Source organism: Balaenoptera borealis (assembly GCF_965194805.1).
Source record: "Balaenoptera borealis genome assembly, chromosome: X".
NCBI classification, from domain to species: Eukaryota; Metazoa; Chordata; class Mammalia; order Artiodactyla; family Balaenopteridae; genus Balaenoptera; species Balaenoptera borealis.
The window spans coordinates 95,693,219-95,707,368 of record NC_138881.1 but is presented as its reverse complement, the minus strand read 5'-3'; the positions used below and the strand labels follow the sequence as shown (position 1 = coordinate 95,707,368).

Genomic DNA, 14,150 nt, shown 5'->3' with positions numbered 1-14,150 from the left:
TGGTTTATCAGTGTGTTGGGGCAGAAAAAAATGGTTAGAAACTACTGATGGAAAGTAGCAAGATAGACAAAAGCAGGCATAGAAGAATATAAGGCTTTATCACTGATAAAAGAGAGGATGCCCGCAGGAAAAACTTCAGCAACTACATTAAATTGTCAGGGTACAATGAATGTGCTAAACTGCTGGTTCATTTACTCTCATATTTTGAATTGTTACCACAAAATGCTAGATAACAACCCTGATAACCTTCATTGCGTTCTGAGAAGCCAAGTGGACCATTATGGAAGCGAAGATGTTTTGGATCAGTCTAGTATGCTCTATTAAGTTAAGCCAGCTACCATTCCTTCTTCTAACTCAGTTTGTTCAGCAAAGTTCCCTGTTCACAAGGCAACTCAGAGGCGAAATGAGACATATATGCAAAAAACTAATACAAAAAACAGTTATTGGTGTTTTGGGATAAGTTAGACACTGACTTTTGGTAGTACTGTTACTTTTTAAAAGGTATTATTAAGCTTTTTCAATGTGTGATTTTAAGTTTCTGAAATGTAAACTTGTCATATCCTTGAGCCATAGGTTGCTCTGTGAGAGCACCTTCCCTATCACATAGTGGAAATCAGCTTGGGAAAAAGAGGTTATTCTGTCTTACTCCCTTCAGGCATGTGTCTTCTGAGTCGTTTCCAGCCACATTAGGTGCTACCTAATATACATGGTGAGATTATTTAGGGCTTTGGAAGTTAGGGAGAACTTAATATACATGGTGAGATTATTTAGAGCTTTGGAAGTAAGGGAGAACCTAATATACCTAATATACATGGTGAGATTATTTAGGGCTTTGGAAGTTAGGGAGAACCTAATATACCTAATATACATGGTGAGATTATTTAGGGCTTTGGAAGTTAGGGAGAACCTAATATACTTAATATACATGGTGAGATTATTTAGGGCTTTGGAAGTTAGGGAGAACCTCTATTCCTCAGCAGGCATTTGGGTAACAGGTGAGGACGTGAGATAGATACGCAGTTCAAATGTGGGCAGGCACACACACACTCACACACTCACACACAGCTGACTTGGCAGCTGTGAGGATGGAGGTGGGGGACTCAGTGCCCACTAAGCTACTTCAAGTGCCTGCATGTCTGAGGCTGACTTTGAAGCCTCCAGCGTGTTTGGAGTTAATTCCCATTAGGTTGGACTCCGCCCCTCTCTCCCAAAGGTAAAGCAAGATTTTCAGGCTTCACTGCAAAGAGCAGCTGGGATTCCCATCCCCTTCTGACAAGCTGTAAGGAGAAGTTGTTTCTCAGATCTGAGTCCGAAGAGAGGAAACAAGTCAATCAGCCTTCGTGGTCAGAAGGTAAATTTGCAACTTGGGCCAAATGCAATTGAAACAGCTGGATAAGAAACTGTTTGCTCTCCCCTTGCTCAACCCCCCCTTCTCCCCTTCCTTTCTCAGGCTTCCTGTCCTTTCATCTCACAGCTCAGAGAATCTGTTTTCTTCTCAAAGGCAGCCTGGTGCATTTTTACTTCCTCAAGTCTGTTGTTTGCACAGAGGCTAAGAGGAGTCAGGGCTGAATTCCTATTTCATATTGACACGGTGTGAAGACCTAAGGGTTAAATGCTAGTTGGTTTCCCCAGGAGAGTTGGTAATTTGAGTAGAGGAAGTCCATGTCTGTGGGAGTGGAGGGAAGGATTTTGTTCTGACCTGTCTATTGAAATAAAAGTGGATTGGGTTTGCTGATATGCTGGGTTGATCTCGTAGACTTGCCTCAATTGGGGTTATGGTACTGAAATGGGGTGCTGGGGTTAAACTGAAATGCAGATGTTAAAGTGAGTTGGGCTGGAAATAAAAGATTGCATTCACTCAGTAAATATTTGAGTTCCTACTGTGTGCCAAAGCATGATGATTTCCAGAAAAACCTGAAATAGTTTAACTATAAATCCATTCTTGAAAGGAACGCTGGGCCAGATAATTCTGTTTTGTGGTGGGAAACAGAAAACAGAAAGAAGTCTAGGCATGAGGAGAAATCACTGAAAGACTGGTTAGCAGAGAAAGGGGAGAGGAATGATATTCTACTTCTTGGGTGACTTTGAGTCTTCTCTATTACTTATGGGAGAATGGAGTCTTCTCTGATAGGTGGGGGAATGAACACCTATCCTGGTGTTAGGTATACATAGCACAGATGTTACTTCACTTGAACTTTATGTTCCATCATCTCCATTTTATAGATGAAACTAAAACTCAGAGGTTTTCATTGATCCTTTCAAGTTCATATAACCTGTAAGGGGCAGACCTTAGGACCCTATCCCAGATCTGGATTCTAAAATCTGGACTCTTGTCCATGAAAAGAGTATTTCTCAATCATTAATTTCCATCAGAATCAATTGAGGATTTTTGAAAAATGCAAATCCCATAAAATTTAATTCAGTGAATCCTAAAAGGATGTCATAGTCTGCATTTTGGACAAGCATTGGAGGTGATTCTGATGCAGAGGGGTTAGGGACCCCATTTTGAAAAACACCCTTCATATGCCAGGCTGCCTCTCATGTCTGCTGAAGTGAGAGGAGAAGCATTCAGCCCACCTTCTTCCTACACTGGCCAGATTCACTGAATGGGAGAGGTTGGCTATGGTGGCATTTTGTTCACTATTGAGGCCATGGGTAGAGGGACTACGGGGCAACAATAGCAGGCCTGGGGCTACGAACCTAAGGGTGTGAGGAAATGCTTTACCAGTTAGTCCACTGTTGGAGCAGTGAGATAGGACTCCTAGCCAATCAATTGATCACTAAAGGTGGTGGCATCGTTCCAGCCAGAATAAGAACTGGGGTGAAGATCTCTAATTGATATGCCACTTTCCAAAGCAGAAGACAGACAGAGAACTCAGTGAGCAGTATTTTTTTTTTTTTTTTACAAAGAAGGGAGAAGCTCATATGAAATTTAGGGAAATCATTCCCATTCCCACCTTTCTAACCTCAGACCCGGGAGAAAGGGAATAGCCTAGGACTTGACATGGAGGTTCTTTTTATAGGCTCTCTCTGTCTCTGCCTGGCCAACTTGATTATTTCGAATTGGCCTTCTAGGTTGTTGATGACTTGGTTGGGCCTCTCTCTGCACTCACTCCCTGGCTTCCTGCCTCCTAGTGCCTTACCTGCTTGTGAACATCTTCACCTCAGGATGGAGCAATGCAAATAAATAAATAAACAAACCCCACACAGCTAGTTTTGCTAGTCTTTCTACCCCAGACTAAAAGAGGATGGAAGGAGGGAGAAGGCTTAGAAAGACAATCAGCAAGCAAGAAAGCTGAGGATTTGAAAGACAAGACTTAGACTGAAAGCAAGGTCTTCTTAAGCATAGAGTAGAATGGTGGGCGCCGGGGGCTGGAGGGAGGGGGGATGAGGATTTGTTTCTCAATAGGTTTACATTTCAATTACGCTAGATGAATAGCTTCTAGAGATCTTCTGCACAACTTTGTACCTATAGTTAACACTATGCACTTCAAAATTCATTATGAGGATAGATCTCACGTTAAGTGTTCTTAGCACACACGCAAACCCACAAAACACTACAAGGAACTTTTTGGAAGTTTGTGAATATATTTAGTACCTTGACTGTGGTGATGATGTTACAGATGTAGGCATACGTCCAAACTCAGAGAGATGTATACATTGAATATGTACAACTTTTCATATATCAATTATACCTCAATAAAGCTTACAAAAAGTGAGGTCTTCTTCAAGTCACCGGGATGCAAATGGGAAACAAAGTTCTGGGAGTAGATAAATCATGAGATGATTTCAGGCACAGGAGAACCTGGAGACACTCCCATTGTGGAGATGTACAGAGGAGGAGAAACTTCTGGGGAACTCAGGTGGCAGAAAATAAAGAGAGAAATGTTTGGGAAGTGGTCGTAGATTCTTTTTGAGGCTGCGTCTGAAGCAGAAAGATCTAGAATAGTCAGGTTGCTTATATATCCAATTTGATACAATGGCAAGCCATTTCTCTGGAGTAGGACTCTATTTACCCACTGGAACCATATGCCTGTGCATATTGCTTATTTCCTAAAGTTCCAACACTGAGCATGATGTATCTGTAAAAGGGTTGGCAGGTAGGCTATGCGCACAGTCTAGGGGCGTGAGGAGAAAGTCCGTTCATATTCCTTTGCCAGCACCAGTGCCAACAAAGCTGTTCCTCACAAAGCAGTCCAAAACCGGTAGTGTTGCGGTCACATTTTCCTCAGCAGATGCAAGTCAGAGACTCCCTTTCTGACCACCTCATATTCTGGTCATTAACTCGTCGGCTTCTTTGCCTGGACCCTGTTAGCCAAGATAGCACTGTCCTTAACTCAGAAGTTGTATGACAAGCTTGAGTGAGAACAAAAGGATTTGAGTCTTTTTCTGTGGGGACTGGGGAGGAGGTAAGGTATTGGAAGAATTTGGTTTGTTTTTCTCCACCAAGAAAAATATAAGAGCAATGTTTCCAGTTTCACTGATACTAAGTAAGTGCCCACATATGAGTAGGTACACATGGGAGTGAAAAGGTGAGAACAAATGATTACAGGCTTGGCAATGAGACACCACAGGGAGAGGTGGAGTGCTCATTTGGGGAGAAAAAGTCTAAAGGTAAGCTACCAGCAATTCGAATTAATCCGTGTTGATGAAGGGCTCTCGTCTGGAGGACAGTGGCCAAGCTGTTCTCCATTCCCTCTGAGGCCCCGACCAAAGGAATTGGCCTTAAGTTGCACCAGAAAACGGTTTAAAATGAGACGTAACAAATGATTCATTGACAGTGAGAGTTGTCAAGCTACTGAGAAAAATTGTAGAGTTCTCTTCTCTAGAGTTCTTTGAAAGCAATATAGATAACTGTTTGACATGTATGGCTTAGGTGGGTTTCCTGCATCTTACAGGTTGAAATGACCTCTATCCATGAGTCTGTGTTAGAATGACCACTGTATCTTTACCACTAGTCTTTAGTAAGAACAGCAAATTTAGAACAGACCTCATACTTCCACCCTGGTCGTTATAACTTTCTAGCCACACTCACTGCCTCTCATACAACTGCTCCCAGAAACAGGCATGTGACCCATTTAGGAGACAGAGCAACTAAGGGTGAGGGACCATGTAACCAAAGAGAGGGGGTCAATAGCAATCCTATCAATACCTGGTTACTGGACCACTTAGCAGGAGCACCAGGGTGAGTTCTTGGTTTCTGAAATCCAGTGTGGCTCTGTGGCTAGGGATTCCAGGACAGGGAAACCAAGCGATTGCTACATGAAATACACAAGAGGAATAAAGATAGAGTGAAGTATAGCATTGTGTGTGACTTTTATTAATGTGAATGTGAAGAGACTTGGAGAGCCCCTGGGAATGAACTTGGATTGCTTTGGAAGGCTGTCATGAAGGGAGGTTACTCCATTGCAGGTGGTGCAGCAACTCAAAGCATTTGCTTGAATGCACTTCCCTGTCCTGTACATGTGAACATGTAGCAATGTACATGCAGACTGCACATGGCCCATTGCCTCCTTATCTGGCCACAGGAGAAGCTGGGCTGGGGCTTATTTTGTGAACAGAGAATACTGAGCAACTGGATCCCTGACCTCTCTTTCTTGACTACATGAAGTCAAGCCTATGATTCAGAAAGGTTTACCTTCAAAATATAAAGATTTCATCTCTCCACTATTTAATTCCATGGTCACTTTTAACTTTATACCGTTTAGGTCCTGGAGAGAGAACATGAGAAAGTGATCTGTGGCAGTGATTCTCAACCTGCTGTCCATGGATAGTACTCACTCACCAACCTTCTAGTCCTAAACAGAATGACTAACCCATCCAAGTTTGGGACTTTCCTAGTTTCATCCTTGACAGCCCCACATCCTTCAGTCCCAAGTGAACTAGCATGGTTGGACATCCTCATTCTAAATGAAAACAGGACAATGAGTTTTTCCTGAAGTTGAAAGTATTTAAATTCTGAAGGCCAATGAGTTTCTCTTAAGCTACACCTATTTTGTTTAAAAGGAATTTTGTAATTCTGCCTTCCTACCTCTTGGTTTCAAAATACCATTTTTAAAAAATGAAATTATGGTAACCGTGGTTGGCAGTCTTGTAGTTTTTTAAACATCCTGCTTTGTCACAGATGGTGATAACCTTATGTCAGAAGCCCTCCTCCTATTTTAGTGTAGTGTAGGTACCACTCACTGATATGGTCCCTTTCTCTGCCTTAAGCTCTCTGCCCTTCTCCTGGCTGTCATACTGGTACTTCTGATCTCAAGGTGATGACATTTGTGGGGGACATATGGGGTTAGTTCTGACTACAAACTTGAAACAGTGAATACCCTGGTCCTGACGGTTACATGCTGCTTAGAGAAAGTGGCCTTCCTCCTACCTTCCCTGTCCTTCCCCTCTAATTCTTTTGCCATCCTTAAACAGTTTTGGCATCATGGGTGGGAAACCACGGAGGCTTTTCATTGAAACAGTTTTGGGGTGATGAGGGAGAATATGGGCGAAAATTGCAGGTGAAGGAGAAGTGGGAAATGATGGCTCTGCCACTGAATCACTGTGTAACCTCGGGCAAGTCACTTAGCTTTCTGACCCTCAATTTGCTCATTTGTAAACTGGGGGTACTACCGATACCTTTCTTAGCAACCTAAAAAGATTGTTGGGCAGAGCACATGAAATAATGGGCTTGGAAGGGAATATGATGCTATAGCCAGCAGCTGTTTATCAGCTTGTTTCCTCTCATCCTCTGGCCTGGGCTTCTTCACCAAGAAGTAAGTTCATAAAAGAGGGCTGCTTGCATTTTCCATAATCTTACATGCTCTAATATAGCAAGCAGAGGCATTACCTCATTGCGTCCAAGCGTACCTGCTTTCTAACAGCAATTACTCAAAACTAGTTTCACTTCTCCTGTTGGCTTTCAATCCCTCATCACATCTTTCTCTCATTCCCTCCACTCTCAGGCACAAAGCCTCATTCCCTGGGGCCCAGCTCAGGGCACTCTCTTCCCAAGCCCTAACATTCCAAAGTAAGCACCTGCAATTTATGATCTCTGCTCCCTTCCTGCGCAAGACACACAGCACACAATACATACGTATTAGGAGGGGAATTGTGGTGGAGTGAAAAAAGAGCGTTATACTAAGAATCAAATAACTGGGCTCTAGTCCGGCCAGTGTACTTCACTAGTTCTTTACCCTTGGGTAAATCATTTCCTCTCCGTATTTCCATCTGTAAAGTGATAGGGCAGGGGGGTGATTAGCACTGTGTAGTACAAAAGTACTGACCTAGGAATCTGCAGATTGGGTTTCTTATTCCAGTGTGGCTGCTTGCTAACTTGCTCTGTGACTTGGGGAAAATGATTTCCCCCTTTACAAGGCTGTATTCCCCCATATGTAAAACAAGAAGGTTGAATTAGGTGATTCATTAAGATCCCTGCCAGCCTGGAAATTGGATGCTTCTATAAAATGGGTTTCATTAAACAAATATGGATTGCAGTGCCCGCTCTGTGCCAGGTACTGTTTGATGATGGTTATGACAGAGCTCATGGCTGGGCAAGGTCCTTGAGACCCTGAGCACAACTGCTGCTTGCTCCTGACAATGTCCCAAACTGGCAATATAGCCAGTTCCTGTAATTCCCTTGCATTCAGTCCCCCACCCCTGAACCCCTCTCCCACCACCTGTAACTTTAAGCCGTGGTGATGAATCATGGAGAAGTCTCTGAAACAAACCCCACCGTCTGCTTGCTGGAGATGTTCACAGCGCTGTCAGCAAGCTTCAGTGTGGTCTCTGGCTGCCCTCATTGAGAAACAGGCCAGAAAGCAATGGCAGATTAATGGAGTTGGGAGGGAAGTGGTTGATTTTTGACAGAGGGGTCTGTGAAAACCATTTGTGAGCTGGGCTGAGGAGATTAGATCTAAAAAGACTCTCACTGTCTTGAATCTGAGACGACTTGTTCCAAAAGGCACCCTGAAAGGCCCTTACAGCTATAGATCTATGTTCCTGCTGCCAGGCAGGGGGTACCTGATCCATTTCAGAGAGATGAGACGCTTTCTTCACTTTTTTCGGCAAAGGACCAGGCAGGTTTTCTTAGTAGACAGCCTAGTGTTAGACAACCCTCACTGGTTGGAAAGGTGCCTCCCATTTTGATTTTGGGAAAAAGTGACTGAACAGTGCTCACTCAGTGATAAGCAAAGAGTATGAGACTAGGCACCCCTTATTTTATTGATCCATTTTAACCTAGCTGATGTAGTACTGTGAAAGGCCACATTAATGCTCTCCTGGACATCCTACCAAGGTCAAATGGGCACATCCTCTAACTCCATGGTGAGCTCTCCTTCCCTCTTCTCCCTTAGAGTAGAGGCAGGCCCTGTGAGGTATCTTCCTTCTTTCTTAACTCTCTGAAAACAACTTGGTCCCTGGCCCTCTTGAGATATTGCCTCCTTCTAGGCCTTCAGGTCAAACAAGGCCATTCCACCAGAAGTTGGGGGCTCTCCAGAGAGCCTTGGTTTGATTCAGACTTCCCTCCTGTCACTTGTTCCATGCTGGATGTCAAGAGCTAAAAGCTGTCTGCTCAGGCTGCCTCGGAGTGGGCAGAACAGTCACTAATTCCGTTCTACGCTTCTTCCATGGCAGCCTAGAGACCATAGAACTCTGAATCAGGCGGAAGGAAGGGAAGATGGGAAAAGTGCTGGAGAGCAGAATCCCATAGGGACCCAAATGGTCCTTGAGGCAATAATCTTATCCAGAAGTAAGGGCCAAGAAGCACATGACTGAGCCCCAGGACTGGCCAGGCAGATGAAAACTAGGCCAATGGAGCCTACATGATAAGTTTCTACATTTGGCGCTGTGACCCAACTCATCTCCCCATCCCCGCAGAGAAACCTGGGACCATGAGGAGCAGCCTGACCCTGCTGGGGACCCTCTGGGCCTTTCTGTCCCTTGTTACCGCTGTGGCCAGTTCTACCAGTTACTTCCTGCCTTACTGGCTCTTTGGATCCCAGCTGGGGAAGCCAGTGTCATTCAGCACATTCCGGAGGTGCAACTACCCTGTGAGGGGAGAGGGGCAGAGTCTGATCATGGTGGAAGAGTGTGGGCGCTATGCCAGCTTCAATGCCATCCCAAGCCTGGCCTGGCAGATGTGCACAGTGGTGACAGGTGCCGGCTGTGCTCTGCTGCTCCTGGTGGCACTGACTGCTGTCCTAGGCTGCTGCATGGAGGAACTCGTCTCCAGAATGATGGGACGTTGCATGGGAGCCGCACAGTTCGTGGGAGGTAAGACGGTGTTGCTGCGATTGGGTAGGTTGGGGAGCTTTGCGGGGGTGTGGGTAGTGCGGATGTTGTCTTATGGGGAAATCCACTCTCAGCTTCTCCCCTTTGTCCATCTCTAGGGCTATGAATGGGGACTCGTTTGAAACACCTAGTCTGGGACTCCCCGAAGTGCAATCTACGTCAGGGTTTTATTCACAGCAAGATTGGCTAGTAGGCAGAGTTGCTATCTGGTTTTTTTAGCCCTGATTTTCATCACCTTCTTCTCCCTGCAGAGTGCCCATTGAAGAATACTATCCAGGTCTGCTTTCCTGGGGCAGCAACTTATACTCTAGTATTACTGCTCCAAAATAAACTTGACCTCTAAGATCCCTGATCTCTGGTAGTTATCTCAGAGGACCGTGATCTGATAAACACATACACACAGGTGTTAATTACTAATACGAGTTTAATGTACAGTCCTCACCAAAAAATACGTCTCTAATAGTGAAATGCTAGGTACCAGGCAGACTGCAGGTGACTGCTTATTTGGCAACATCTAAGGCCATTAACAGACTCTCCAGGTTTCCTATGGCCCTGACTCACCCTACTTAGCTTTTCCCTCATCCAGCCTCCCTCTAAATTTAGTGCAGGAGACCTGGATGCTGGCAGTGTGTGGATGGGCTAGGAAAGAGCAAAATGCAAAACTGGCAGACTGTAGGAAAGCAATGGGAGCAGTTTAATCTGAACGGAGAAGAAAAAGCAAGTTTAGACAGACAGGCAAATGTGTGTGTGAATATGTGAGCTATTTTTTACACCTGGCTGGGGCAGTGGAAAAAAGTGCTGGTAGAACCTATTGCTGAAGTTTGTTGCTGTTGTTCCTAAAGTTTTAGAATCATTATTCATTATCACTGTCATCTCCATTAGCAGCACAGTGTGGGTGCCTGGAGCCAGGAAACTTGGATCCCACTTCTGGCTCTTTCACTAAGTTGCCCTGTGGCTGTAAGCAAATGACAGTGACCTCTCTCTTGTTCACTTCCCTTCTTTCCTTGAATTTGTTCGTTGGCAAGATAGCCCAGATCCTAGTTTTCTTTCTTCTCTCCAATGACTGCATTCATGTGGCCTTGGGGTGAGATGGTAGTGATGAGCTAAGACAGTGCTTCTCAACAGGGGCTGATTTCTTACATACCTCATCCCCCACCAGGGGACATTTGGTAATGTCTTTGAGATGTTTTTGGTTATCACAAATTGGGGAGGGTGCTACTGACAATCAGTGGATAAAGGTGAGGGATGCTGTTAAATATCCCACAATGCACAAGAAAAAGACAGCTGCCCACTCCCCAAAACAAAGAAGTATCTGGTCCCAAATGTCAGTAGCGCCAAGGTTGAGAAACACTGAGCTAAGGTATCATGATTTCCTGGCCTTCTTACGAAAAGCACCAGATTCTCTTTGTTGTGCCAGTTAAGGTGATGTTTCCTGTTTCCCTCTTTCCTTAGACTCATTGTACAAAGTTTTAAATTTGAATTCACATTCTAACCTCCCTTATCTCTGAATTTTCCCACTCTTTAGCTACTAATGATTTTCTGGCCACATTGGAAAGTCGTTGGATTAATTTCTCTCTTCCGCTTCAAAACCATGGTACAGAACCAGTTATTAAGGCTGGTTTAAGTCTATGACTTTATCCCCCTTTGGGGGTTCCACAGATATTACAAATGAACCTTAAGTAGGCTCACCTTTCACCTGCATTCTTGGGCTTACTATGGCTAGCTCGGTACTTCTATGGGCACATTATTTCAGGAAGTGACACTTAGCTGGCAGGTGAAAGGGGTGCTCCTTACAACTCGTATTTATAGCCCCAGAGCCCAGTTCAGTGCCTGGCACAGACCAGGAATTCAGTAATGGTAGAAAGAATGAACGTATGGTTAAGGCAATGTTAGTGTATTTTGGGATAAGTTGGTCATGTGAAAGCTGGGTTCGTTCACATCCTTTGCTTTTTTTCCAGGCTTCCATTCAAGGGTATTAGCACCCTGAGTTCTCTTCTCTTCTGACTTGAGAGTGATAACTTAGCTTCACTTGCTTTTCTAAGAATTTCCAGCAGAGGGTGAGGGGGGACTAACTGTTAGGAATCAGAACGTCAGTAGCAACAGCCTCTATCTGACTCCAAGCATTAACACTGGCTCCTACACCCACCTCGCCTCCTATCTTAGGCTTGAGTGAGACTTTCACAAAACGTTTACGGTTCTCCACATAATACATTTTGGTTGATCTCACCTTCTAGGTCCAGAAACTCAAAGGAAATTGTTGAAGGGAGATGTGGGTAGGTAATGGAGATTTAGACACTCATGGACTGAGGGGGGGGGGGAGAGCTTTAACTGAGCAGCAGATATCTTACAGGGGCAACAGAAACATCAGTACCGTGTTAATCTCATATGATTCTGCTATTTTATATTCCACATCGACCATTGCTCATAGGAACATAGTCACAGTGTTTACACTTAGATGGGGGTCTTTAAAGTTCAAGAATAAAATACCATTTGACAGTACTCATGGAAAGAATCAAGATCCAAGGTGTGCTACAAGGGTTATCCCTGGGGATATTGGACAGATTGCTAAATTTCTACAGCTTCCCCACCTGTAATACCAGCCAACTAAGTGTCATTCTCATTTCCTTTTTAGCAACTGGTGCCTGTCAAGGTTGCATCAGATGTGAAGGAATGGTGAAGGCTGCCTGAATGTATCGTATTTTCTAGGCACCCCTTGGCATACAATCATTATCCAAGGTTCTTCAGAGATCTTGGTGTCTCACTCCTCAGAGATGGGCTTTGCTTGTGGCAGAAAGCCAAGCCTGAACAGCATTTTGAGCTCCGTGGATAAAAGACATAAGAGAAAGAGCTGTGAGGGTTAAGTTTAAGCTTGTTGTTCAGCGGAGGGAAATTGATTTTGCTGCTCCAGGCCTGGCTGCTTCTCGGCAGCTAGTGCATTAACCAAAATACATCAGGGGGAGGAGCCAATATTTTTCAGGTCTGGTTTATCTCTGCCAGACCCCAAACCACTGAAGAGATGGAGGATCCATTAAGAACTACTCCCTCCCCCTGCCTGACGTTTGTTCCCCAGTTTGGCAGCTGCCCACAGAGATGAGCGGTGGGAAGTGGGAGAGACAGGAAGAAATAAAGAGCTGCTGGCCTGAGTCATACTCAGCAAGGTGACCTGATGGGACCCTTGGGTCCCATTTGCTCCACCTGCAGCTGATCCAGCTGGACAAGTGTAGGGTCCAGAGAGCCTTCCACTGGGACCTTCATGCCCTCCTCTAACCGGTGAAGGAAACATCTGGCCAGGAGATTATTTCAACCCTGGGGATGCTGAGGTTTCTAACCAGCTGGCCCCCAGTCCCTGAGAACAAGGTCATTATTTACATTCCCCTGTGTATACATATGCAAGATGCTTGTGAATTATGCTCTACCTTCAGTGAGAGCTAACCAAAGAAGAAATAGGTGAGAAGTAAATATAAGGCACTCTTGGCAAGAACAAGTGTAAGATCTTGGATCAGGTTCCTTGAGGGAGGCCAAGAATCTTTCTAGAGCAGGGAATGTATCAGAATCACATGGAGCGCTTAAAAAATGCGGACCCAACTCTCCAGTCCTCTTTCCCATACTGATATACACAGCAACAGGTGGAAGGCTGCATGTTTTGGAAAATCTCTCCAGTGCCTCTGATGTGTTCCCTTTCCCCAACCCAAGTGAGAACTACCACTCTGGACTTTTTTTTTTTTTTTTTTTTTTTGGTTAAGCAGATAGAATTCAACACACCCAGACAGGCACTAATGTTTTTCTCCATGGAAGGTCCTAATACTACATGCTTCAAGCTGAATGAAAATTGCCACTGGAGACAGATCACTGAGAACTTGATTCAAGGAAAGAGTGCTGTTTTCTAAAAACCATTATCTTCTCTGGAAACCAAGCATTTCCTGGAAAGTCTTCCAAAGTTTCATCAGGCGTAATTTAACTTATCCTTACCATGCTGAACAAGGATTATAAAAGTGGCTTTCTGTTTGGGAAATGGTATTTAAAGAAGTTAACCTACTAACAAAAACTCATGTAGCAAATTTGAAGCAGAGCAGAGACTGTGGTCCAGGGTTTCTGACTCCCTGGGCTTTATGCACTGATCTCATTGATTTTTCTTTTTCCGTTTGGAGAAGAAATTCTATCACAATGTTTTTCAGAGTGGTCCATGAAGCACTTGTATAAGAAATTTCCTGGGGTGCTTGTTAAATGCAGATACCTTAGTGCCTCTCTAAGCCTACCCAATCGGAACTGATGCCTGGCACTCTGCATTTTACACGGCCTCTCATGCTGATTTATTTTTGAAAGTATAGTATGAACTATTTCAGATATGTGCACCATACAGCTTAAGAAATAGAATATTACCAATGTTGTTGAAATCTCCTTCATACCCTGATAGTAGTCCCTTGTTCCCACAGCAAAGTTAACTACTGTCTTGGATTTGTTATTTATCACTTCCCAGCATGATTCCAGTACACACTAACATTTGAAAACCTCTGCTCAGTTTTGTTCATAGTGTTGCTTTTTTCTGAAATTCTGTTTTCTTCCATCTCTGCATGTAAATCTCTCTCTCTCAAAGGCCAGGTCAAATGCAGCCTCTCTGTGAAGCCTCTCCTGATGTACTTTAGAAATCTCTAGCAGAGGCGAACTGTCTTATAACTCTGAGAGAGAATATGCAGTGAAATGAATAGGAGAGTTGAGTGGGAGGTTTCCCTGGGAAGGGAAAGCTGAGATACAGCTGGACGGCAGACATAAATTTTCCACTATGTTTGAGTTGAAGTTGCTACAAGAGCAATACATTGAACAAGTTAATAACAAATTAACCCATACTAGACTTCTGCTCAGGGTAGTAAATTCAAACT

The 14,150-nt window shown here is 44.2% G+C and overlaps 1 protein-coding gene across 5 annotated transcripts in view; it reads left to right on the top strand.

The window, feature by feature from the left end:
- Positions 1–438: 438 nt before the first annotated feature.
- Positions 439–14,150, top strand: part of LHFPL1 (LHFPL tetraspan subfamily member 1) — a 52,778-nt gene continuing 39,066 nt past the window's right edge. For 4 of the 5 annotated variants that reach the window (XR_014239588.1, XM_082377521.1, XM_082377522.1 and 1 more), the window contains exons 1-2: positions 439–1,351; positions 8,860–9,255. Coding sequence is in view for 4 of the 5 variants with exons in the window: in XM_082377521.1 (XP_082233647.1) it covers positions 8,874–9,255 (382 nt within the window). In the remaining variant the exon portion in view is untranslated. Of the gene's footprint in view, positions 1,352–8,841; positions 9,256–14,150 lie in introns of those variants that run through there. The other variant, XM_082377520.1, reaches the window with a different exon arrangement.